At 33.8% G+C, this 23,337-nt stretch overlaps 1 protein-coding gene across 1 annotated transcript; it reads right to left on the bottom strand.

Annotated features, from left to right (window-relative positions):
• Positions 1–380: 380 nt before the first annotated feature.
• On the bottom strand, positions 381–18,979 carry LOC129800771 (tyrosine 3-monooxygenase). The gene is made up of 8 exons (XM_055845399.1): positions 18,397–18,979; positions 10,797–10,908; positions 10,600–10,659; positions 10,428–10,466; positions 10,273–10,344; positions 5,530–6,349; positions 2,082–2,208; positions 381–1,762 (listed from the first exon to the last, which is right to left on the bottom strand). Exons 1-8 carry the CDS (start codon positions 18,460–18,462, stop codon positions 1,361–1,363), a joined length of 1,698 nt encoding a protein of 565 aa, XP_055701374.1. The 5' UTR covers positions 18,463–18,979; the 3' UTR covers positions 381–1,360.
• Positions 18,980–23,337: the final 4,358 nt, after the last annotated feature.

The raw sequence follows: 23,337 nt of genomic DNA, 5'->3' as shown, positions 1-23,337 counted from the left end.
GCGGGCCAAGTCTACCTTTTTATCAACAAATAGATCAAATTTTGAATATAAAATGATTCAAACACACAAATTACACATTTGGACTCTCACCAGCGACAATTAATGTGAATCACATTAAAATTTTAATGTGCAAGTGTGATAACGCTGTTAGACTTTGTTCCAAAGTTTTTTCTATTCTTCCACAATTCCCTAAACTAGTTTCCAAGATCTAGTTTGAAGAATAATATCCACATGCGTATTTCTCGAGAAAAAATGCCAATCGTTTAACTTTGGTCGTCATAAAATGATTTGGCGGAACAGAATTAATTGTTGCAATTAATTTGACGAGTAATTAAAATGAGATTAGAAGTATGACAAATTGAGAAAATAAAAACAATTCATCCTTTCAATATGATTTCTTTATTTTTACAGAGTACTATCATTTACACTCATTTTTTTTTAAATCTATATATACATATCATAAATTTCTTTTATTTTGTCATTATGATCCAACATTTATAATTTATATATATGATTCTTTTTTATTAAACAATACTTTTAATGGGGAATCAAATTGCGCTTCTTTCATAGGAATTTCTAATGTTTCTTTCAAAAATACTTTTCATGCAATACTCTTTTAAATTCTTTTTTATAATTTGCTTTCTTTAAAAACACTTAGAACATTTTTTTCTTCTTCTTCGAAAGCTCAACTTTAAGCATTTATAGATATCATTATAATTGTTTATAAGAGTGAATACTTTCTTAACACAGATTGGAGAGAGATTCCTTTATTTTATATACAGAGATAGAAAAGAAATGGATGATCTCTCTCTATGGGGAGTTTGTTTTTTTGTGTGAAATTGTGCAAAAATTCGTGTTTCTGAGGCGCCAACTCGAGTTTGGGGTATTCTCTGAGGCAAAAGGTCAGAGGATTGATCCTCGAGCGGTCACCTCATGAGGTTGTTGGTGCACAGAAAACTTGCTCAATGGTGCATCGGTTAAGCTAAATACACAAGATCCTAAACATCTATAAGCCTAAAACTAAGTTGCTAAACACAGAGATTTCCTTCGAAAAAAAATGGAACGATAAAATTCACGAGATAATTCTACAAAAATTTTGACTCTTTTTACCTTTGAATAGGGGTCTCTTTTAATTTTTCTTTTGGGACTTAGCCTAAAGAATTTGTTTTTTTGGTCCGAAAGAAGTGCAACAAAAAGGCGCGAAAATGTTTTTTGTGGAGAGGGGTGTAAGGGTTTGAGAATAAATTAAGATAAGAGCGAGTTGGTTAACCTCACTTCTTCACCGCCGTTCAATTGGTGGTGATACTTGAAGAGTTCACAGTGGGCAAGGATGATGCTGGGGGGGGAGCCATGAGGTCCTTTAGCAGAAGGGCTTCCCCAGCTTGTCGATAGCATTGGTGAGGTGGAGGATCTCTGTGTTGAGCTGAGCCACAAGTGTGTGCAGCTTGTCCACAGAATCCAGAACCTCGACACGTTCTGTGTGTGGATTGAATCTGACCTCGAAGGGTCGTGACATGGCTGACACCCAGCGCCTGAATTTCTCCTTGGCATCCTCAAAACTCTCAGCCACATAGTAGATGGGCTGATACTCCTGATCCTGGTACTTCTGAACAGCTGTGGATGCTGGTTCAAATGGTCGAAGTTCGGGTTTGTCACTCAAAGCATGCAAAAGCTCTCCATAAGCCGACAACAGGCCAGCTCCGTAAGCCTTCACCTGACCCTGTTCCTTGCACAAACCAAATTCAACGGTGAACCAGTAAACCTAAAAAAACAAGAAAAGAAAACCCTTCTTTAGTCTCTCTTGAGCCCCATGACCTCGTGTCAATTGTAGAATGACCAGCATCCGGTGCTCAAAGCTTTGATTTACTGCATTGCACAACTTTCATTTTTGCTGAGGTGCAAAAGAACGCCAAACAATTGGCAAAGATTAGAAGCCAATCAGCTATTCATCATCGCGTCTTAATTGGGTGCCACATTCAAGTGTGGTCAGTCACTCCAGAGACCTTGATTATCATTCAGCACCGTGCCATTCTTCTCCATAAAGCTTTTTCTCAACTTTAAATCAAGATATAGACACTTACCGTAGCGAGTTTCTCAATTTCTTCATCGGAAGCACCCAGAGATGCCAAGCCGATTTCCTGGGAGAACTGAGCGAAACTGGGATCTCCAAGGAGTGGCTGGTGTCCAATGATCTCGTGGATAGCATCACTTCAAAGAAATTAAAGGAATATTGTATTAAATTTGCTGCGAACATTGCCTACAAAGCCTCAAATCCCTCAAATCGCTCCCAAAACTTAAGCCAAATTTGAATTAACGGTCAGATCTACAGAATGCATAGGACTTCAAAACCGAAACTCAACTTGAAGATCCATATTCAAAGGTTGTGGATCATCTAAATTTAAATTGCTAGGTTATTTACATATGATCCTACATTTTGAAAAATTTTGTAATAATCCGCTACGGAATGTCGTATTAGTCATTTAAGCCCCTATAGGGCTTGGTATCTGAAACTCGATTTAGGAATCAAGTCTTAATGGCTCCGGCACACCTTTTAGATCACGAAAATTTCATGATGTTGAAATTCGGATCCCTTTCTTTCTCGCATGTTTGGCATATGTCTATCTCATTCTCTCGCACTCTTCTTCTTCTCTTAAACATCATTCCAAATTCAATTTAGCTCAATCGAATTTGGTATGTGAAAGAATGAGATAGTCATATGCAAAATATGTGAGAAAGAAAGGGTTTCGAATTTCGACTTCATGAAATTTTCCTGATCTAAAAGGTGTGCCCGAGCCATAAAGACTATTATCAAATAAAAGTCTACCACCTACTCCAAAATAGCTAGGTTCCTTAATTGAATTTCCTGAACTTTAGGGTAAAATTCTGATAAACAGCTAAAAGAACTAGAACAGGTCATTGAACCTATAGGGCAGAGGTGTTTGAGACCGAATAAAAGTCAAAATAAGTTTGTTCAGGTAGTGTTTTGACCATTGACGTACAAGTTTCATTTGACGTTTGTTCGGTTTCAAACGGTTCTTGCACACCTCTGCTATAGGGCCTTATAGGGCTTGAAATTCGAAATTACATATAAGGATTCACCATTATAATTTAAGAACGAAATTATCGGGTATTGAAAACATTAATCCATTGTGCAAATACTCCAATAATTGAGACAGTTTCCTAATGAAAAGCGTGGGAATGTTGTGTTAGTCCTTAAAGCCCAATGTGGCTTAAAAAGCAAAGCTTAACTTAAAGATTCATTATCAAAAATTAAGATGCAGATTCAATTAATTTGAAAAGTCTGATATATTGAAGAAATTCTTCAAGCTTGAAAGTAATTTGTCAATAAAGAGCTTGGGAACGTTATATACGTAGATCCTTAAAACCGCATGGGGCTGAAAAATCACAGCTTGACTTAAGGGTTCATCCTCCAAAGTTAAGATTCAAAGGCAACTGATTTTAAAAACTCAAATATACTGATCAAATTCTTCAATTTATAAAAAAATTTCCCAATAAAAACTTAGAAACGTTATATAGGTCCTTAAAGCCCTATATGGCTTGAGGATTAAAGCTTGACTCAAAGATTCATCATCAAAAGTTAAGATGCAGAAACAAGTAGTTTTAAAGAGTCCGATACATTTGACAAATTCCTCGAACTTCAAAGTAATTTATCTATTATTTATTTATTTATTATTTATTTAAAGAGCTTGGGAATATTATATAGGTTTTAAAGCCCCATGGGGCTTGAAAATCAGAGTTTGATTTAAGGATACATCCTTCAAAGTTAAGATACGAAAGCAACTGATTTTAAAAAGTCCGAAATATTCAACAAATTTCTCAAACTTAGAAATAACTTGCCAATACAGAGCTTGGGAATCGTAATATTGGTCATCAGAGCCCTATAGGGCTTGAAAATCAAATCTTGTATCATTCCTCAAAAGTCAAGTACCGAATCTTTTTATTCTTGGAAAGCATGACTTAACGTCCGACTGAACGACTTATAAGAGATAATATGAATTTTTGAAGCCCTATAGGGCTCAAAAACCTTAGCTTGATTTAAGGATCACGACAAACTATCTAATTTTAAGATCAATTCTCGATTAAAAAAAAAATATCGAAAATATCCAGAAAGTCTACCGGAAAATTGGTTAAGAATGTAACACAGGTTCCAAACCTGTCTCAAGCCTTAAGGACCATATAATCCTAAAACTTGAACTATCTTATGCCCCAAAACTATATTTCTTCTCAATAAATCCAAATAAATTCCCATACTAAATCCAATAAATCAAACCTTCCTGCAATTTTTCCCTGAATATGTGTCAGTATCGACTTCCTAAGGTCACCCGCCCTCGACTACGTGATCGACAGAAAAAAAAAACCAGTCCGGTAAAATGTTTTCTTAGAAATTACGCGTGAGAAGGTTTTGCAATAGAAAATCGTTTGAACAAAATGAAAATATGCAGAAAGCATGTTGTGACCTTTGGCATAGATTGACCACTAGAAGAAACATTTCAAAATAATGAAGACACAAAAAAAAACATTAAAATTCAAGATCACCAAATAGTTTTGCAGAAAATTTCCTTGTTTTGTTTATTGATGAAAAAGATTTTCCTAGCAGCATCTTTTTTTGCAAAATGTTAAAAAAAAAATACACAAACACGCACTTCGTGCTTAAACCATGCGTGAGAGTCTCATTCAATTTCTGGTTCAATATCAAGCATGGGAAAAAAACATTGTTGTTTCTCACATGCATTGATGGATTATGTAAAAATTGCAATGAGTTCAATCATTTGTGCTAGAAAGCTCAAAAAAATTTATCCCATTGACACAGATATCATGGAAAATTAACAGAAGGGTGAATTCCGTTACAAAACGGTTGGGTTTTTCAAATTTAAATTTCTATTTGACGGAAGGGGGATCTGTCAAATTTCCGAAATACCAGATTGAATTTTACTCGTATTGTGATATTCTTTTCTCGAATTAGAGAAAGTCAGTAATCGGATAAAACCGTTAATTATTCGAATTTAAATTTTTAATTGACATTTATTTTGACAGTAAATATCTGTCAAAAAATATTAAACGCTTTAAATTTCTTCTATTAAGTGCTTGTTGCATCGCTGGCAATCAATAAGAAGCCAATTTTCCCTCATGCTTTTCTCAATTTTCCACTCTTCACCGCCAGGAAGAGAAAATCAGGGATGGAGACACTTTGAACGAAGGAGAGTAAGCGAATGGAAATTGTAATTTGATTAAAGTGAGATCAATTACATGCGACAAGAGGAGCTGGTGGCGAAAAAGAGTCTCCGTGGATAGAGCAACAGATGCTGCGGAAGCACTTCCTCCCACCCACTCCTCCCAGAAAGCTCAGATGGAGCTTCAGGAAGCCATTAAGGGTGAAAATAGTTACAAAGTTGAGTTCATCGAATTACAGCTGGGGACTAAATTGTTCTTTGATTTGGCCGGAAGAGTTGGGCGCATTGGGGGAGGTTCTTTTTATAGGCAAAGATCAAAGTGAGTAAAAGTACTTACGGTTCGGGTGTGTGGTAGGGTGTGTTGACATGTCGCACATATTGTGTGCTCTGGAAGATGCGGAAGGCCAGGGAGGCCAGGAAATCGCGGGCTGTAAGAAGTCCAGCAGCTGGACGGAGGGTGAATCCTGTGTTTCTGCGCAAGAAAGAACTCATCTCCTCAAGCTGTGGCAGGCGATCCTCCCGGAAGATTCCTTCCTCTTCCAGCTTGGCAAAGACGCGTCTGTACTCAATGCAGGCGTGCTTGGGAATCAGGTCCTTGACAGTGTTGAAGACAGCCCTCCAGGTCTTGTTCTCATCTTCGGTGTACTCAATGTGAGGAATGGGATCTCCGTATTTGTAGGCAAAGGCAATCTCAGCAATTTCCTTGCGACGTGCCCGGTACTTCTTGTCAGCAAATCCTGGATGATTCATGTCCAGATCTGGCTCATACTTGGTCATGAGGTGGTTGCAGTTGTCCAGTTCTGAAGCATGCTTGGGGAACCAGGGTGTCTTGAGGTGCACATTGTCATCGGCCACGATATTGACGCTACCGAAGGAGTTTGTCTGGCGCAGGGCACGGATGAGCTGGAGTAAGTTAGCACGGGACATGTCAACCTTGGCCAGTACATCGAATTGCACACCCTCGGCACGAGATGGACGAGACTCCAAGTGCACCACAGTACCATGGAAGGTCTCAATAGCCTTAAGGATACGTCCCAGGGAACCCATACCATCCCGGAGGCGCACAACAAGAGCAGCACGCTGAATCGTTTTCTCTGCTTCAGGAGACTCTGAAGCTGCGTTAGCCAGGAGGACCTCATCTTCCGTGAGTCCGCAATCTACAGAGAAAATGTTCTGATTAGCCAAGGACCCATCAAGCCTAATAAAAAGTGAAGATATTTTTCACTTTTCCTTGTAAAAATTTTGCAGCTATTGCACCGCGACTTAAACAAATTTGCTCATAGTTCTTGTATTATTTCGGCGAACATTATGAATTATGTATTTTTAGATAGCTTTTAATGCACGATTTCGAAATATATCAGACTTATAAGTCAATTCTCTTTAGGAAAAAACTTGCCAATAGTCTTCAGTGCCTCTATGCAAAACCGTATGGAAAAATGAAATGTTGAGAGACCCCTGGATTAGCCCTGAATAATACGGACTTCAGCCTAGACATTAAATCCAGTTACAGATGATAATGGTTAAGTTGTCTTCCAAAGTCAAAATTTTTCAAACAATTTGGCTAAACCTCAGGCCTGAAGCCCGTATAAGGATCTCTAAAGAAACACATTTGCAGGCTTCAACCAAAACTATGCAAATAAATTTAAGTTCCGTATCTAGGTTCCAGGTTTAGTACCGGTTTTCGGTTTTTAACCCTTTAAGGACGATTGGAACACCGGTGTCCCATGAAGAAATTTATTTTTCCTGACTACCTAAAGTCATTTTTTTCTTACGTTTGTACGTAATTGCAAAGTAGAAGGTTGAAGGAATCTAGGATATTTTTTGCAAGTCTCCAGCTATATGCTATATAGTAAATATTTAAACTTAAAAATTACGAATTTTTAAATTCTAATATTGAAAAATGTTTTTAATTATTTTTCATACTTCCATTTTTTTTAGCAAAACCGTTTTGGAAAAAGAAACTACAATACTCATACGTAATATTTTTCATTAGACTAAAAATTATTATTCATTGGTATTGTCAGAAAATTGATTTAAATTTTTGGGCTATTTTTATCCCTATTGCTCGTAGAGGTAAAAAATGCACCGAATCCGATTCTGTTGGATTTTCCAAAGTCAGATGTTGTAACACGTTTCATTGATTTTGTTTATCGGTTAAATTTTTATAGTTGATTTTCGGTCCGTAAAAAGTGTCTCGTCGTTAAAAGGTTAAACTTGGTTCATTTAGATCAAAGGCGAAATTATATTAAATTGATTTGAGATTCCCTTTAATAGACTAAGAGAGGTCATTAAAGGTTTTCGAAAGACTGATCCTACATAGGATCTTTAGCCCCTGACAAACGGAAAAATTCAGAATCAGAAAGAACCATGTATTGGAGCAGCTGTACGGGGAATCCATTACTGTGTCCTCTATAGAGGCGAGAAGAAGAAGCTAGCTCGGTTATATGTACTGTACCGGATGACTGATGAGAGAATGTTCAGACAGTTACGGAATCTGAAACTGTGGATAACAGAACCTAGATCCAAGTCTTGAATCGATAACAGACTGAAGTTGGACCTGAAACAGCTTATTCAAGCTGAAGATTGGGTAACCAACCCCAGTGCTTTAATTCTATGACTTAAGGATCGTCCAATGACCAAAAGGACACTTAAAAACAGTCTGTCTAAAGGTCATCCTTAAGTGCTAGAATTAAAGAAAATCAGGGCTGCAAGATCAACCGTTTCTACGGTACCAATATTTTAGAGATAGGGCTTTACATCCCAGACCAGGTTTGGATACTACAAACAAATCTAATATACAGTGCCTGTCAATAGTTTGTTTCCTGATGCATGTTTGAGAAATCTAGTGAAAAAAATGATAGAAAAAATTACATTTTCAAATTTTTCTTTTTGCAGATGAGTTCCCTGTAATTCGTAGATATTATTTATATTTTTCAAAAATATTAATTAATTTTATTTCATATAAAAAATAATTGTTTTCCAAAAGTTGGTCATTTTTGAGAAATCAAAAGTTTGTTGCCTCATTTATAAAACTAATCTAAAATGATCAAAACATGCAACCAACTTAATGTAAACCGGTTACATTTTGAGTTTATATCTTTTATATTTTGAGTTTATTATGGTAAATACCATGGGGTCTCTATCAGAGATACTTATAATGTGGTTATCAACTCTCTGAGTCGAATCATTGGATCTATCAGTAACTTTTTCCGAAGATACTCGTACGTCTTTACTATAAATTTTGAGTATTTTATGCAGGGGCATGACGTTTCCTATGTTTCCCATATGTTTCTAGCGTGCCGAAAAAAATTTTGAGTTTGTTAGCTGTTTTCTGTCATTGTAGAGTGAATTAGCAAAAACTACAAATACAAAATAAAAGTCAACTTAATAGTGAATAGGCAACCGAAAACCCTAAATTGGCAACCTACGTAGTTTTGAAGATATCTCGTAAAATGTGTACGAAAACAGGAGAACATTTACACTGAAACCGGTCGCATTTTTCAGAGCTAATGTCACCTCCCTGATTTTATGTATACACTGACACGATTTTCCATAAAATTTGGCAATTAACGACGCAGATTCATTCTAATAGTATCTCTGGACAATTTCCCAACTTTTAACTTTTTGTAATTTGCCATTTTTAACATAAATTATAAATTTATCAAAAAACAGATTATTTCTTGTTATCTATTATTACTTTTATATGCATATATTTACCATTGACAACTTTAAAAATGTACAAACCCACCATTTGTCTCTCAAATGACATAAACTCAAAATGTAACCGGTTTACGTTAAGTTGGTTGTATGTTTTGACCATTTTAGATTAGTTTTGTAAATGAAGCAACAAACTTTTGATTTCTCAAAAATGATCAACTTTTGGAAAACAATTATTTTTGATATGAAATAAATTTTTTTTTTGAAAATTATAAATAATATCTACGGATTACAGGGAACTCATCTGCAAAAAGAAAAATTTGGAAAAGTATTTTTTTCTATCATTTTTTTCACTTGTTTTCTCAAACATGCATCAGACAACAAACTATTGACACCCACTGTATCAAGTCTTTGATCTTTAAATCTTTAAAGATAAAGTTTATTTCTTTAAAACCTAGAATTGATCCTAAAATACGGAAGATAATTTTAGTCTTATTCAGACTATTTTGTTACCTAAATTTAAATAATAATTTACTTTTCTTTAATTAATTTTAAAATACCAAATTAGGTCATCTGCAAATCTCCTAAACCTGTAAGGCTACACCGGATTTTCCAGGCAAATCCTTGATTCTATCAGATCCACCATTATGCATTAAATCGTAATGTCCTTACTTTAAACCCTCATCAAAGCCTAATGTTTCAGCAATTATAAATGCAATTTATAAACAATTTTTAATGGTTTAATTATCTATAAAATTTAATTAGCTTGGAAGCCAATATTTCACTCTGGAAATCATTAAACCTTTCATGCCCCAAAATATCTAAAACAAGTGTCCCTCAAAAAGCTGAACTTGATCGTCTTTCACGATCATTCCATTGAGCTTTGAGGTTAAATCACTTTCTAACCTTTTCAAGGCAACATCAAAATTAAATTTGGAATATAAAAGTGGCACAATAGAGCGTATCAAATACACTTTGGGCTAAAAGCTGCTTCACTCTGGCAAAAGCTCAATTGCAATTCATCTCAAGTGATTCAATGTTCATGTAGCGACAATGAAATTTTCACCCTCCATTAGACACCCGGGGGGGGGGGATAGAATTTTTGCGCGGGTTGGAAAATGATGAGGGAGGGCGGGGAAATCCCTTGACTTGTGGGGTTGAGCATTTCTTATAAGAATTGTTCTGAGAAGAAAAGCGGATAAAGAGCTCACAGAAATCCATATTCCACTTAAGACATCTTTTCTCCCATTGCATCGTGATTTTTATAGACTTGTGGACTGAGGGGGAGGGGGAAATCCTTGGGGTTTGGGGGACAGGAGGAAATGGATGAGAAAGTATGATGGAGCCTTTTCTTGGGAGAACGACATTGCGTGAGGTTTAAGTGGTACCTTTCTGGTAGGGGGTTCCAACCCAAAGAACTTACCATTTTCGATTGGTGTCTCGTGACTTTCCGGAGAAATTTCATCATCATCTGATTTGTCAAATACATCATCAACTAAAGAAAGTAAATGCAAAAATAAAATAAAAGAAATAAATAATAAAATAAAAAATGCAAAATAAAAATGATAAGAAACTAACCCGTAACGTCTCCATTCATTTGAATTTGGATTTTATCATCTGAACAGCCACAAATGCAAATGTAATAAAAAAAATAAAAAAAGAAGATAAAATAAATAAGGAAATGGATATGAAGGCGGATACTTTTTGTTTCACTATAAAAATTAAGGAAATGGCTAAGCCTCTCCCTCACCTTGAGATACATTTTGGAGTTCATGGACCTGACTTGGAAGGTGACAGTCGTCGAGTGTATCTACAAAAAAATCCCACCGAACATTTAAAGCACATTCAAAAAAAATAATAAAAAAAACTCTTGCAGAAGGCAAAAATAAAAAAAGAAACACTGCAGAAAAAGCTTGAGTGATTGTCATGCCAGGGTCAGGTACTTACCATTAGCTCTCTGGCGAGCCTCCTCCAGGACAGATTGTTTGGTTTGCTTCACGACTAGAGTCTCGAAGCGGGCATCATCCACAAGAGAACGACGGCGAGATGGATAACCATTCTGGAAAGGAAGAATTCATCACATAAGTATAATGCATCCTGCAGCATCCATTAGATCAGAAAATCCCCCGAGGGGATGAGAAGTATGAGAATGTGGGTTAAAAGTGCTTCCTGCCTTCTAACTTGCGTGGGAGGGCATTGTGGCAGCCGGAAATGAGTTCAATTCAAGTCTGTCTCTGCCATTCGCACCAGTCCATCATCTTTCCCCCCAAAAAACACGATTTCCTCAAGGGAACTTGTCTTGGTCATTGAGAAAATTTCTGGCTTTACCATCTCCATTTGGGTCAGGGATGATCTTCAAAGTCTACCCATCCGGATTGTTTACCCGTCGACAATTGATTAATTCAATTAATTAAATTTAGTGTATTAAAGGCCATTGTGAAACGGTCAATTTCCGAATCAGCAAAGAATGAAATATTTAGGGCACTTTTTAATTGTGTCTTCCGGAAAGTACGGGTAAGCGCTTCCGGGAGCTTTTATCGAAAAACTATATTTCTGCTTTTTAATTAATTAAAGGCAAATTTTGAGACTTGGAACTTGTTTGAGGAACCATAAAGTTAAGTTAATTAGCCCTGGAAGATTTTTGATAAATCTAAAGGCCACGACATATTGAGAGCAATTTTCGTCAAAAATTGCTTTTTTGAAGAAAATCAATTTTGAAGAAATGTCAAGATTCTGTGGAAAATGCTATTTTTAACAACAATTGTTCCCAACAGGCCTTTACCCTTCGTGTAAGAAAACGGTAACTTTCGTGTTATAAATTTTAGAGGGTTAGTTGACTCTTTAGTGTCACAATTACAGTAGACTCTCGCTCAATCGGCTCTTTTTCAATCGGGCGAAAAATTTTGTGAAGCTAATTTGCTCAAATTCGCTGTAGTTCTTCCTATTTTATCGTGATCCTTTATAATTGGGCGCTTTTTGTGGATTTTACAAAGGCTTTGACGCTATCTATCGATAAACCGGATGACATTTCGCCCCAAATGCCCATTTGAGAAAGAGTCTACTGTACGTCAAATCGTGGAATATTTTTAAATGTCACTTTGAATTATTTTCATTAATTGCTTTATTGTTTTTTTTATTACTTTGCACAATATCTGCTGTTCTTAGTTGGAATTTAAATCGATCGAAAAAATATAATTAAAAAGCTGCAATTTTTGGTTAGAAATTCAAGCTATCGCATCTGTCAATATTGTAAATATCCTAAATAAAGTATCAGTACGCAAAAATTACCGTACATTACAAAAATTTGACAAATAAAATATGTAAGATTTTCTCAAAATTTAAACAAATGGATGTTTTCATGTCTATTGGATAAACACTTTTGACATATTACACTGAAAAACACATCCTTTTGACAAACCTTTACGAATATTTTATTAATTACTCACTCGTTAAGCTTCTTTTTTTTTCTTCGATCGAATCGATTTTCACGGAAAAATTGAAATCAAAATTTAAACAAAAAGGACGTTTTTACAACCATTTGACAAATTTCTTTGACAAATTCTGCTGAAAAACACATGCTTTTGACATAATTTGCCAATATTTTATTAACCACCGTTTTCTTAAATTTTCCTTCTTAAACTTGTCAAAATTGTAAACACAAATATCAGAATAATATTCTTATGTCTAATTGTTAAACAATTTTGACATATTTTATTGTAAACCGCATTCTTTTGATAAACTTTTATCAATATTTTATTAACCACCAACCCGTAAAGATGTTTTTTGTCCGGTAAAAGAACTTTTTTTCATTAAAATCTTCATTCATTTGGTCAAAATATGATCAAAATGATGTTCTTACGTCTATTTGACAAACCCATTTGATGTTACATCAAAAATCACATCTTTTTGACAAATTTTTATCAATATTTTATTAACTACCAACCCGTAAAGATGTTTCTTGTCTGCAAGAAGTGCATTTTCATTAAAATCTTCTTTCATTCAAAATCAAAATGTGATCAAAGAATGTTCTTACATCTATTTGACAAACCTTTTTGACGTTAAATCTAAAATTACATCTTTTTGACAAATTTTTTTGACAAATTTTTTATTACCTATCGATTTATCAAGCTTTTTTATCAATATTCTGAACTTTTTTTCTAAAAGAAAAGCTTTTTCTGTATAAATGAACTATTTCTGACACATTTTTTACAAATACTGTTGTGCAAACCTTTCCTGTCAGTTGTTTTTTTGGTACTGAATTTGAGCAATCTCTTTTAAAATTAATAGAGTCTAAGAAACTTTATACGACAAGGTTTTTATACTAAATATTGTTTTAAATAAATAATTTCATTGCGCTGATTACAGGATAAAATTAATTTGAAAGAAAAAAACATTATTTTCCGTTTAAAATTGAAACATCAAAACTGTCAAAATTGAGGATAATTCAATATTTTGTCGTTTTTGATAATTTTTTGCCAAAGGCTTCTACACATTGAGAACAATTTTTGTCAAAAAAGACTATTTTTGTACTTTTTGACAGAATTTTGACGTTTCCTCCGACAATAGTACAGAAGATTTCTTTGAAACAAAATCAATTTTTGACGAAAATTGCTCCCAGTGTGTAGAGACCTTTTAGTCAAATTTACTGTAATTTTATTTGATTATTTTACATTTTAAGGCGTCTACACATTGGGAGCAATTTTCGTCAAAAATTGCGTTTTTGACAGAAATTTGACGTTTACCCCTACAAAGCTGCAGGGAATTTCCATCAAAAAAGCTTTTGACAAAAATTGCTCCCAATGTGTAGAGGCCATTAATGTAGAAAGCTTATTTTTTATTTATACGTGATCATGTCATCAATAGCCAAATGTAATCAATCCGAAAATGTAAATGCCCATCTGTGAATCCCAGAAACTTTCTTCTAGATTATTCCCAGAGGTTCTCATACAAAAATATCCACTGGAACAACAAAGATCAGTGACTAAACCTCATGGAAATTTTCCACATTCCATCCAAATGGATAAATGAGAGCTTCAAAACTTGGAGAAAAAAATTCGCGTGCCAGAAGATGGTTTTGAGAAAGAATTTGTGGCTGACATTGAAATTGTTCATTTGAGAAAAATGTTGAAAATCTAATTTGAGCAGTCCCAGGTCTCAATTAGATCAAGGAGACCAAAAAATGTATCAATTTACAAAGTCCAATTTGTGGACAACCTCCTCGTGATCGCAATCTCTGGTGCTCCAGATGTCTTGCAGTTACGAAAAAAGGTTAATTTTCATAGAGGCTTTGAACTTTCTTAGGATTTGCTTTTGATCACGAGATGATCGCACGAGAAGGTCACAAGATCAGTGAGATCGATGCACAAATATTGTGATTAATGCACTTTGGAGTTGTGGCCTTGCACCACAATTCTCTCCGCTGGACACGCTGGACACAATCTCAGGTGATCTTACGTGATCTTGTCCCTGCATTTTGCTATTTGCGAAGAAAACCGCTTTTTTGTTGTACAAATCGCCCAAGCAAAAATGAGTAAAGAGAGGGACATATATTTGCACAAAAAGTCTTTTTTTTTTTTTTTAGTAAAAAGAGAATGAAGATGGTCTTTTTGTGTGATCTTGCGGCAACTTTCGATCAATATTGGCAATAAAAGGCAAGATCAACAAAATCGACAATGTTAAAAATGGATTTTCACCATCATCCTACTATCGATTTCCGTTCATTTCACTCTCAATTTTTTCGTGATCAATTTTATAATCACATTTTGGAATATTTTATCTGTTGTTTTTTTTTCAACTTCAACTTGGCTAATTGCTGTGCTATGTCCCTTATTAACCAGCTCAACTGGTGCATTCGAGAGTTTCAAGGTGATTCTTTGTACAGTTTTGTTACTCGTTTTCAACTCTTTTAGTTATTAATTTTTTTTTCTTTGGTACCAACAGCTTGGGGAATTATTTTCTCATCCAATTGAACCGTTTTTGGAGTGATATTCTCGTCAGCAACAATCAACGAGCTTCAATATCTCGCACATTGCTATCTGGAATGGCAAACTTATTTAAAGTCAAATTTGCGTATTTAATTCTTTTTTTCAAGATGAATTAGATTGATACTAACTTAGAAATGTTGTTAAGTTGTAAAATTTTAGGAAAATAAGACGATAAGAAATCATTTTTCTTTTAGTAAACTGTTCCCAAAAGAAATATTATCTGTTCTCAATGAATATGCAATGAGTTAATGACAATTTTTTGAGAAGATAAGAAATATAAGTCATTAGGTATCCTAATGAATTTCTTTAGACCTCACAAAATTGATAAATAAAATATTTAGTAATAAAAAAATGTTTTTGGACTGTCGATAACTGTTCTCAACAACATGGAACTTATAAAAAAGAGTTCTAATGCAAATAAAACAATCAAAATCGTTGTGTATCACAAAATAATGTCTCAAACACTCAAAAAACCTAATATGTAAATTATTATTTAACTAAAAAGAATGTCCTTACGCTATTGTGATCTTTTCTCAAAGGATTTACACTCAATTCTAAGACAATACGTAATTCGTCAACAAGACAAGTCGTTAGGAATCATAATTAATTTCATTAAACCTCAATATTACTAAAGGAAATTAAATTTATTACCAAAAAATACTTTATAATCTGTTCTCAAAAAATATCTAAACAATTAAAAAAAGTTCTTTTGTAAATAAAGCAACCAAGATCAATGTATTACAAAATCATATCTCAAAACTTCAAGAAAACTAATAAAAAACTTGTTAAGTAGAAAAAAAGATAATGTATTTATGATATTTCAGTCTGTTCTCAAAGGATTTAAAATCTGTTCTAAACGATTATGTAATACATTAAGAAATATTGTGAAGAAAACAAGATAAATACTTAAGTATCGTAATGAATTTCTTTAAACCCCAAAATTACTAATAAATAAAGAAATTCATTACCAAAAACTGCTTAATAATCTGTTCCCAACAAATATGTGATACATGGAAAATAATTCTATTGTGAATAAAAGAACCAAAATCGTTATGTATCACAAAGTAATGACTGAAAGCCCCAGGAAAACCAATACATAAATTGTTAATTAAGAAAACAGAATGTTTTATCACATTGTAATCTGTTCCCAATGGTTCTATATTCTGTTCCCAACGAATACGCGATACATCGACAATTGTTTTCTTGTAAAGAAAACAAGTCATGAAATATCACAATAAAATACCTCTAAGCTCAAACCATCAAGTTTGATGCTCAACTTTACTTACGACATTTTTAGACAAAAATACACAAATTTTCATAAAATAAGGAAAGTCTTTTAGCATCATGTTGGCTTTTTTCAATGCTTCATGAGCAAAAAAGAAAAAAATTAAGTGTGCCAGATCAAAGAAGATTCAATTAATCCACGTTTGGTGCCTGGAGAAAGCAATCAATCTTTTCATATTAATAATTTCGTTTATAAAATCGCATCGTCTTCTACTTGACAATAAATCAGAGTGAAAGAAACCCCTAAACTTGTTCAATAATTACAATTTTTAGTATTACAAAAATTAAATGATTTCAAATTCTTAATCCAGAAGATCATCAGCAACTGTTGTGCACATGTATTCACAATTTTTTTTATTAATTTAATTGTCTTATTACTTTCTTCAACTTTATTCTCATGTTAAAGCAATATTTAACTTTATTTATTTTATTTAAATTTATTTAACAAGAAAGAATTATTTTATTAAATGTAATGGGTAATTTGTCTCATTTCTTAAGCATTTTTCTCATGAAAATTTCTCTATCTTTAAAAATTATGTTATACTTTTCATCAGGTACAACAAATACATACAGTCAAGGGACGAATTTGTCCATGTTTTGGGCATTTCGTCGGTTGTATCAACAATTATGATACTTTAAATTTGCCAATATCAAATTAATAAACAATTAACTGATTTTTAGTGGAAGTAAATGTCAGAAAACTGAATTTTTAAACAGAAACAAATATGCCTTCTATTAGAATCCAATAATATTTTCTGGTGCATTTTTTGTCTATTAGGGGATTTTTTTAGAATTTGTTAAAAGAATTTCTAACATTTTCGTTTAACAAAGTTTAAACAAGAAGCTGTTCCACACTCTTTTTCCTGAGTAGTCAAAATGACTATTCCATGTTCACAATGTGGAAAATACTTTTTGAATGTGAAATTTCCTTTGTGAATTATCAAAATTATCAAAAAATGTATAATTTTTCACTGGTACAAATAAAAGGATCAAATTGATCCAAATTTGATCCTTTTGCAAAGAATTGATCAAATTTCAAACTCTGAATACACATTTATCATAATAGAACATGTTAATTTAATCCATCCTTTGCCAAAAAGATCAAATTTAGATGAATTTGATACTTTTATTTTTACCAGTATTAGGCCTCTACATATTGGGGGCAATTTTCGTCAATAATTGCATTTTTAACAGAAATTGACGTTCTCACCTCAGTGCAAACTATTTTCTTCAAAGTGTAGAGGCCTTTAAGAAAAGTTTTGTCAAATCGACGGCCAAATGAATTTAGTTAAAATGTCAATAGGATGTTTTTCCACATAAAATTTAAGAAAAACTTTTGTCAAATTGGCAAACAATATCCCTGTAACGAAATTTTAACAAAATCCATTATGGCTCCTACACATTGGAAAGAATTTCCTTAAAAAATTGCCTTTTAAAAAAATTGACATTTCCGCATACAATGAGACCGTTCCACTCCAAACTATTCTTTCTCAGAATGACAACTTTGCAAATGAACCATTTGAAGTTAGCAAATTCCAATGTTGACTGTGCAAATTTTTCGTTAATATCTCGTTACCCGAAAGTCGGATGACCACCAAATTTTCATGATTTGTAGATCTCGGTCCCAGGGACAACATAATAGAACGACTTAAAATTACATTACTCTGGGAGATATTATTTCCCAGAGTAATGTAATTTTAAGTCGACTCAGAATAGTATGGAATAGAACCGTCGTCGAATGATAGGTAAATTACATTTAAAAAGGTATTTTTTACAAAAATTGCTCCCAGTATATAGAAGATTTTAGTCCATTTGACAAAACTTTTTTTTTATAGTACGTCAAAAGTTGATTAAAGCGACGATATTGCAATAAATATTAATCAATTTTAACTATCAACTTTGATTAAATTTTATTCAGACTGTACAAAAAACTCCAATGGTCGCAAAGAATGCCTTGTGCCATTCCAGGCGCAAATGTGCGGATAAAATTAATTCCAAAATGGATTGTCTTTCTTTTTCAGCGGATATTGCAAGAAGTTGATCACGATCGCGATCTTAAACCTTCTTATGTAAGAATTGCACTGCAAAATTGTGACTCTGAAGCACAAAAAAGCAACAACAAAAAAAACCGCGATCTTGCGTGGTTCAAAATTGAGAAATATGTGGTGCACGAAATTTTAATGCCACGGGCAAGGTTCATCAAGTTCACGATTTTAACCATGGATGAGTTTCTCAACACTACAAGAATTTCACAAGACACCAATTTTTATATCACTCACCTCGATGCTGTAGGATTTTTTGATGGCGAACATTTCGCGATTTTTCTGTGCAGCAGCAACGGCCATTTTTTTCCGTTAATCAAAGATTTTTTTTTTAACACACAAAAATTTCCAAAGATTCACAGGACAATATTGATGAACGCCTAAACACTTTTTGTGATTTCACTGCGTTTTATTTTTTGGGGAGATCCGATGGTCTACTGTGCAGGATCCTTCCTCGATAAAATTGTGTCTAAGTCCGCTTTTTTTTGGTTGGTTCCTTCGTAATAATTATCTCTCACAAGGGAGATCGTTATACACTTCCTGATATCTCTTTTTTTTAGTTAAATTTGTTATCACAAACTTTTTGGCGGGAAACTCAGGGTCTCTACAGATCTCTGAGTCCGAAGGAAAATTTTAGGAAAATTGATGTTGGATATTGAAGTGATGGACAAAAAGCGAATAATTACAACAATTCTATCGACTGTGGACGCGTTAGGCGAATGCAAGCAAACCAATGCATATCTCTTGGGCTCTGCCTCACTTTAAATACACCCGACTGGCGATGGCAAGTGGGTCTAACTCGGATGGGCCCCTACCACTTCTGGCACCTCCAGCTCCTTTCATTGTTGCGACACGAGGTGAGTATGATGTCACGCGTGCGTCATAAAACCCAGGCAGCCCATTGGCTACCAAGTCGGGGGTCACCCCTCACCCAACTTGACCAAGCTGAGAATCCGATGGGGCACGCCGGAGCCGAGCCTCGAACACCAAACAGCGATCAGTTCTCCAGCAAAGCTCGCTTGGCGCGCAAATTTCCCAAACACGCGCACCGAGCTTTTCCCATCTCTCCCTCCTACTTCTCCTCCGGCAGATTTTCCACTCTCTGGGAATTTTCCACCTCAGCCTCCTGCCGCCTCCCCCCCCCCCCTTTAGAAGACCCCACACCAAAATCACCCACTGCAGATCATGTCGCCAAACAGTCAATGATCGCAATATTGCCCACAAAGTTCATGGAAATTCTCTTCCAAGCGAAATTGGCTCAGCCAGTCATCAGCTGTCGCGATTGCAAGGGGAATCCCAAGAGGCACATCATTTCGCTGGCTTTTTCCATCAACAATTAAAATTCTTGTATTTTTTTTCTCTGCAATTCAGTGCAGGTCTTGCGCAAATTGACAAGAAGATATCCATCAAAAGTCTTCGACATGTGCGAAAGGGGCTCTTGGGAAACCCACAGATTTTCAATGTTGTCTTGACACAATTAATTGTTTTCTTGGGGAAATTTAATGGAGAAAATTTTGCAAGATCATAAAAAATGGGGGTTTTGGATAAATCCCAAAAAATAATGGGAAAATTGGTATATTAAAGATGAATTGCTTGTATTTGATACTTCAATTTAAGCGCCGCTGCCGAGGGGCTGCTCACTAATGTGCACTAAAAACAGTGCAGTATGGGAAACTAGGGCAGAATTATCCAGCGTATTTATTTTTGCCGGCTTCGACATTTTGGTCAATAAAAAAATAAAATTTGGTCAGTTTAAAATAAAATATGGTCAGTAATGGCTCCGGCACACCTTTTAGATCGGTCAAATTTCATAAAATCAAAATTCTCATCCCTTTCTTTCTTAAAAAGCTTTGCATATGTCTATCTTACTCTTTCGCACTCTTCTTCTTCTTCTTTTGTACATCACATCAAATTAAATTTGGTTCAGTCCAATTTTGAGACCAAAAGAATGGGATAGACTAATGCCAATCTTTTGAGAAAAAAAGGGACGCGAATTTTGATTTTATGAAATTATACCGAGCTAAAAGGTGTGCCGAAGGCATAAAAAATAAAATACGGTCAGTAAAAAATAAACTATGGTCAATAAAAAATAAAGATACTGGTCAGTAAAAAATCAAATTTCATCAGCAAATATTTTGGTCAGTAAAAAATCGAATTTGGTCGGTACAAAATCAAATTCGCTCAGTAAAAGTTCAAATTTGGTCAGTTAAAAATCAAATTCGGTCGGAGGAAAATCAAATTTGGTCGGTAAAAAATTAAATTTGGTCAGTGAAAAAACAAATTTTATCAGTGAAAAATAAAATTTGGTCGGTGAAAAGTCAAATTTGATCAGTAATAAATCAAATTTGGTCAGTAAAATATAAAATATGATCAGTAAAAAATAAAAAATCTGGTCAGTAAAAAATCAAATTTTATCAGCAAATATTTTGGTCAATAAAAAATCAAATTTTGTCAGTAAAAATTCAAATTTTCACCGACTAAATTTTATTTTTTACTTTACAAAATCTGACTTTTTACAGAACAAATTTAATTTTTTACTGACCAAATTTATTACTGACCGAATTTGACTTTTATTGACCAATATTTTATTTTTCACTGACCAATTTGATTTTTTTACTGGCCAAAAAATTTTGCCTTTATAGCCTATTATTTACGATGAAATGTTTGATTCAGACTGATAAATATTTTGAATAACTAATACATAAATTGCTCAATATTCTTCATAAAGAAAACATTAACACCCCAACTGTCTAATTTTTCCCCTAAGTAACTCTGCACCGGTTTAATTTGATTTAATTTATTTTAAATTTATTCACAATATTGCTTTTAAGCTGGGCTTATTTGAAAATAAATTTTACAGACAAAGGTTTTATAGAAAGACGTTTTAGTAATACGGCCATCGCCGTCTTAGCGATAGTTGGTTAACCATGCTACAAAAGAAGTGTCCGAAATTGCAAGTTAGACGAAATGTAATACAGCTCCCTTAATCACATTTGCCGATAAAAAAATCAATTTAGTCAGAAAATATTTGAAAATTGACAGTTAAAAATTAAACTAACTCAAATAGAAAAATATCTGAAATACATTTTAATCAAATAAGCAACGCTAAGATGATTCACGACTTTTTAATCATATACAACTAGTGATTTCTGTTTAATGTTGTTGTATGTTTAATGTTTTGAAAGAATTCTATGTTTTTCGATGTTTTTAAAAAATAAAACAAAAAAGTTAAACTGTTCATTTGCGAATATCTCTATTAGGCACTTTTATCATTTATTTTATAAAATAGTTAGAAAAAAAAAACATAGAATAAGATCTAATAACATCCAAAAGTACACCCTGTCGCTTAACTTATATTCACTGCGAAAAAAATGGGGGTGCGATTAACTTTTTTTCTCATAACTTTAACACCTTTTACACTGAAAAAAAAAAGAGGATGCGATCAACTTTTTTTCGTCATAACTTTAACACTTTTTAGGTGTAAAAATATATCAACATTTTTTAATGTTAATTTTACACCTTTTAAGGAGAAAATTAACATGAAAAAGGGTAACTTTAACCCCTAATACAACTAAAAAGGGTAATATTTACACCGATTTCGGATCAATACTGGAGGATAACATAAACATTTCCGGAATGTTATTTTAACTTTTTCGGATTTCTCTCAGTGTAGGTATAAAAATATATCAAAATTTTTTAATGTTAATTTTACACCTTTTTAAGGGTAAAAATTAACATGAAAAAGGGTAACTTTTTCGGATTTCTCTCAATGTAATTATAATAACGGTGGCACAACGTTCCATAGAGGTACTAGGCCTTCCCGCAAGGGGAGTTCGGGACATCCATTATTATTTTTACTTATACAGGGATAGGGTTGTCAGGGTTGTCAAGTGCAGTGAAGCTCACTGAATGTAATTCAAACACCTTTAATGCCAGAAAAATTCCTGGTGACTTAAAGGGATTCTAACCCAGGACACTTGCATCATAGAGCGAGTGCTCTACCACTTGACCCATTGAGTGCCCAATATTGTGGATCAATACTGTGGCCCAGTGGATCAATACTCCAGGGTAAAATAAACATGTCCGGAATGCTATTTAATTTTTTCGGATTTCTCTCAGTCAGTGATAAAAGAATTCATGCTTTTAAAAATTGCAAAAATGCAATGTTTTATTCTCTTTTATTGCCACCAATGCTAATTAATACCCATAAGCTATTAAACAGTAGTGTTAAGACAGATTATTTCTGAAAAATTCAATATATATACAGAATTGATTTTAGAAATCATAATTGATATTCAACGTTAATAAATAATTAATGCCTCAAAAGTCGTAAAAAAAAATCATAAAACTGGTATTATCCGGTTACTATAAAAAAATATACTAAAATTATCGAACGCTTAATCGGCTATTGAGCACCTAATAAAAAATTTCAAAAGAATTAATTGCTTAAGAAAATCCAAATGCAAATATTTTAGGTTTTTCTTTTTTTAAATAACAAAAGTGGAGGGGAAGTTTTCAATAAATTTCAATTAAATTTAAATGATTGTGTTCCTTATTTGCACAACAAAGAGGTATCCTTCGCCTAATAGAGCATCGGATGAATGTGTAAATTTTGCAAAAAGAACAGGAAAATGCAATAAAATTGGCGCTAATGATTTTTTTACGCAATATCGTCTACAAAAAGAGCACTTTTTTCGAGTAATTACAACCATTCACAACTAATTCATTAACCACAAATGTGTAAATCATCCTCAAATTGGAATGAGCATATAAAACTGGCGTAAATTTTAATTGAAATGAGAAATAAAAGGTGCCCAATCATAAAATCACGAACAAATTGGCTCAAGCAATGATTGAATCGTGAAGAAGGTGGAAATTGCAATGTCTGGGGAGGCATTAAGTGGTTTATTTTTCGACGAAAGTCAAAATAACAAATGTGAAAATGTGCATAATAAGAGCTTTAGGGTGGTGATGAAATTCCAGAACAAAATTACATTATTGGCCACTTTCTTTTACAAACTCCCTGAAGTGCACTCAAGATGATCGGTTGAAGAGGTCATATGGAGTGCAGAAGGCGTGCTCAAGCTCACGTCTCGCCTACAGCCTACAATTTCTCGACGAAAATTTCACACAATTTGATCTGAGGAAAAACAGACAAAAATTGCTCAAGACAATTTC

This window comes from Phlebotomus papatasi, chromosome 2, assembly GCF_024763615.1.
Source record: "Phlebotomus papatasi isolate M1 chromosome 2, Ppap_2.1, whole genome shotgun sequence".
In the NCBI taxonomy this organism is placed as follows: Eukaryota; Metazoa; Arthropoda; class Insecta; order Diptera; family Psychodidae; genus Phlebotomus; species Phlebotomus papatasi.
This window is presented reverse-complemented; position numbering and strand designations above follow the sequence as displayed.

Bases quoted from the DNA above. Each gene is read 5' to 3' on its own strand.
- LOC129800771 (XM_055845399.1), bottom strand. From the start codon at position 18,462: ATGGCCGTTGCTGCTGCACAGAAAAATCGCGAAATGTTCGCCATCAAA. The intron at 10,467-10,599 runs GTGAGGGAGAGG...GTGGCTGTTCAG, and splicing joins ACTCCAAAATGTATCTCAAG to ATGATAAAATCCAAATTCAA. The intron at 1,763-2,081 runs GTAAGTGTCTAT...TTGTTTTTTTAG, and splicing joins AAATTGAGAAACTCGCTACG to GTTTACTGGTTCACCGTTGA.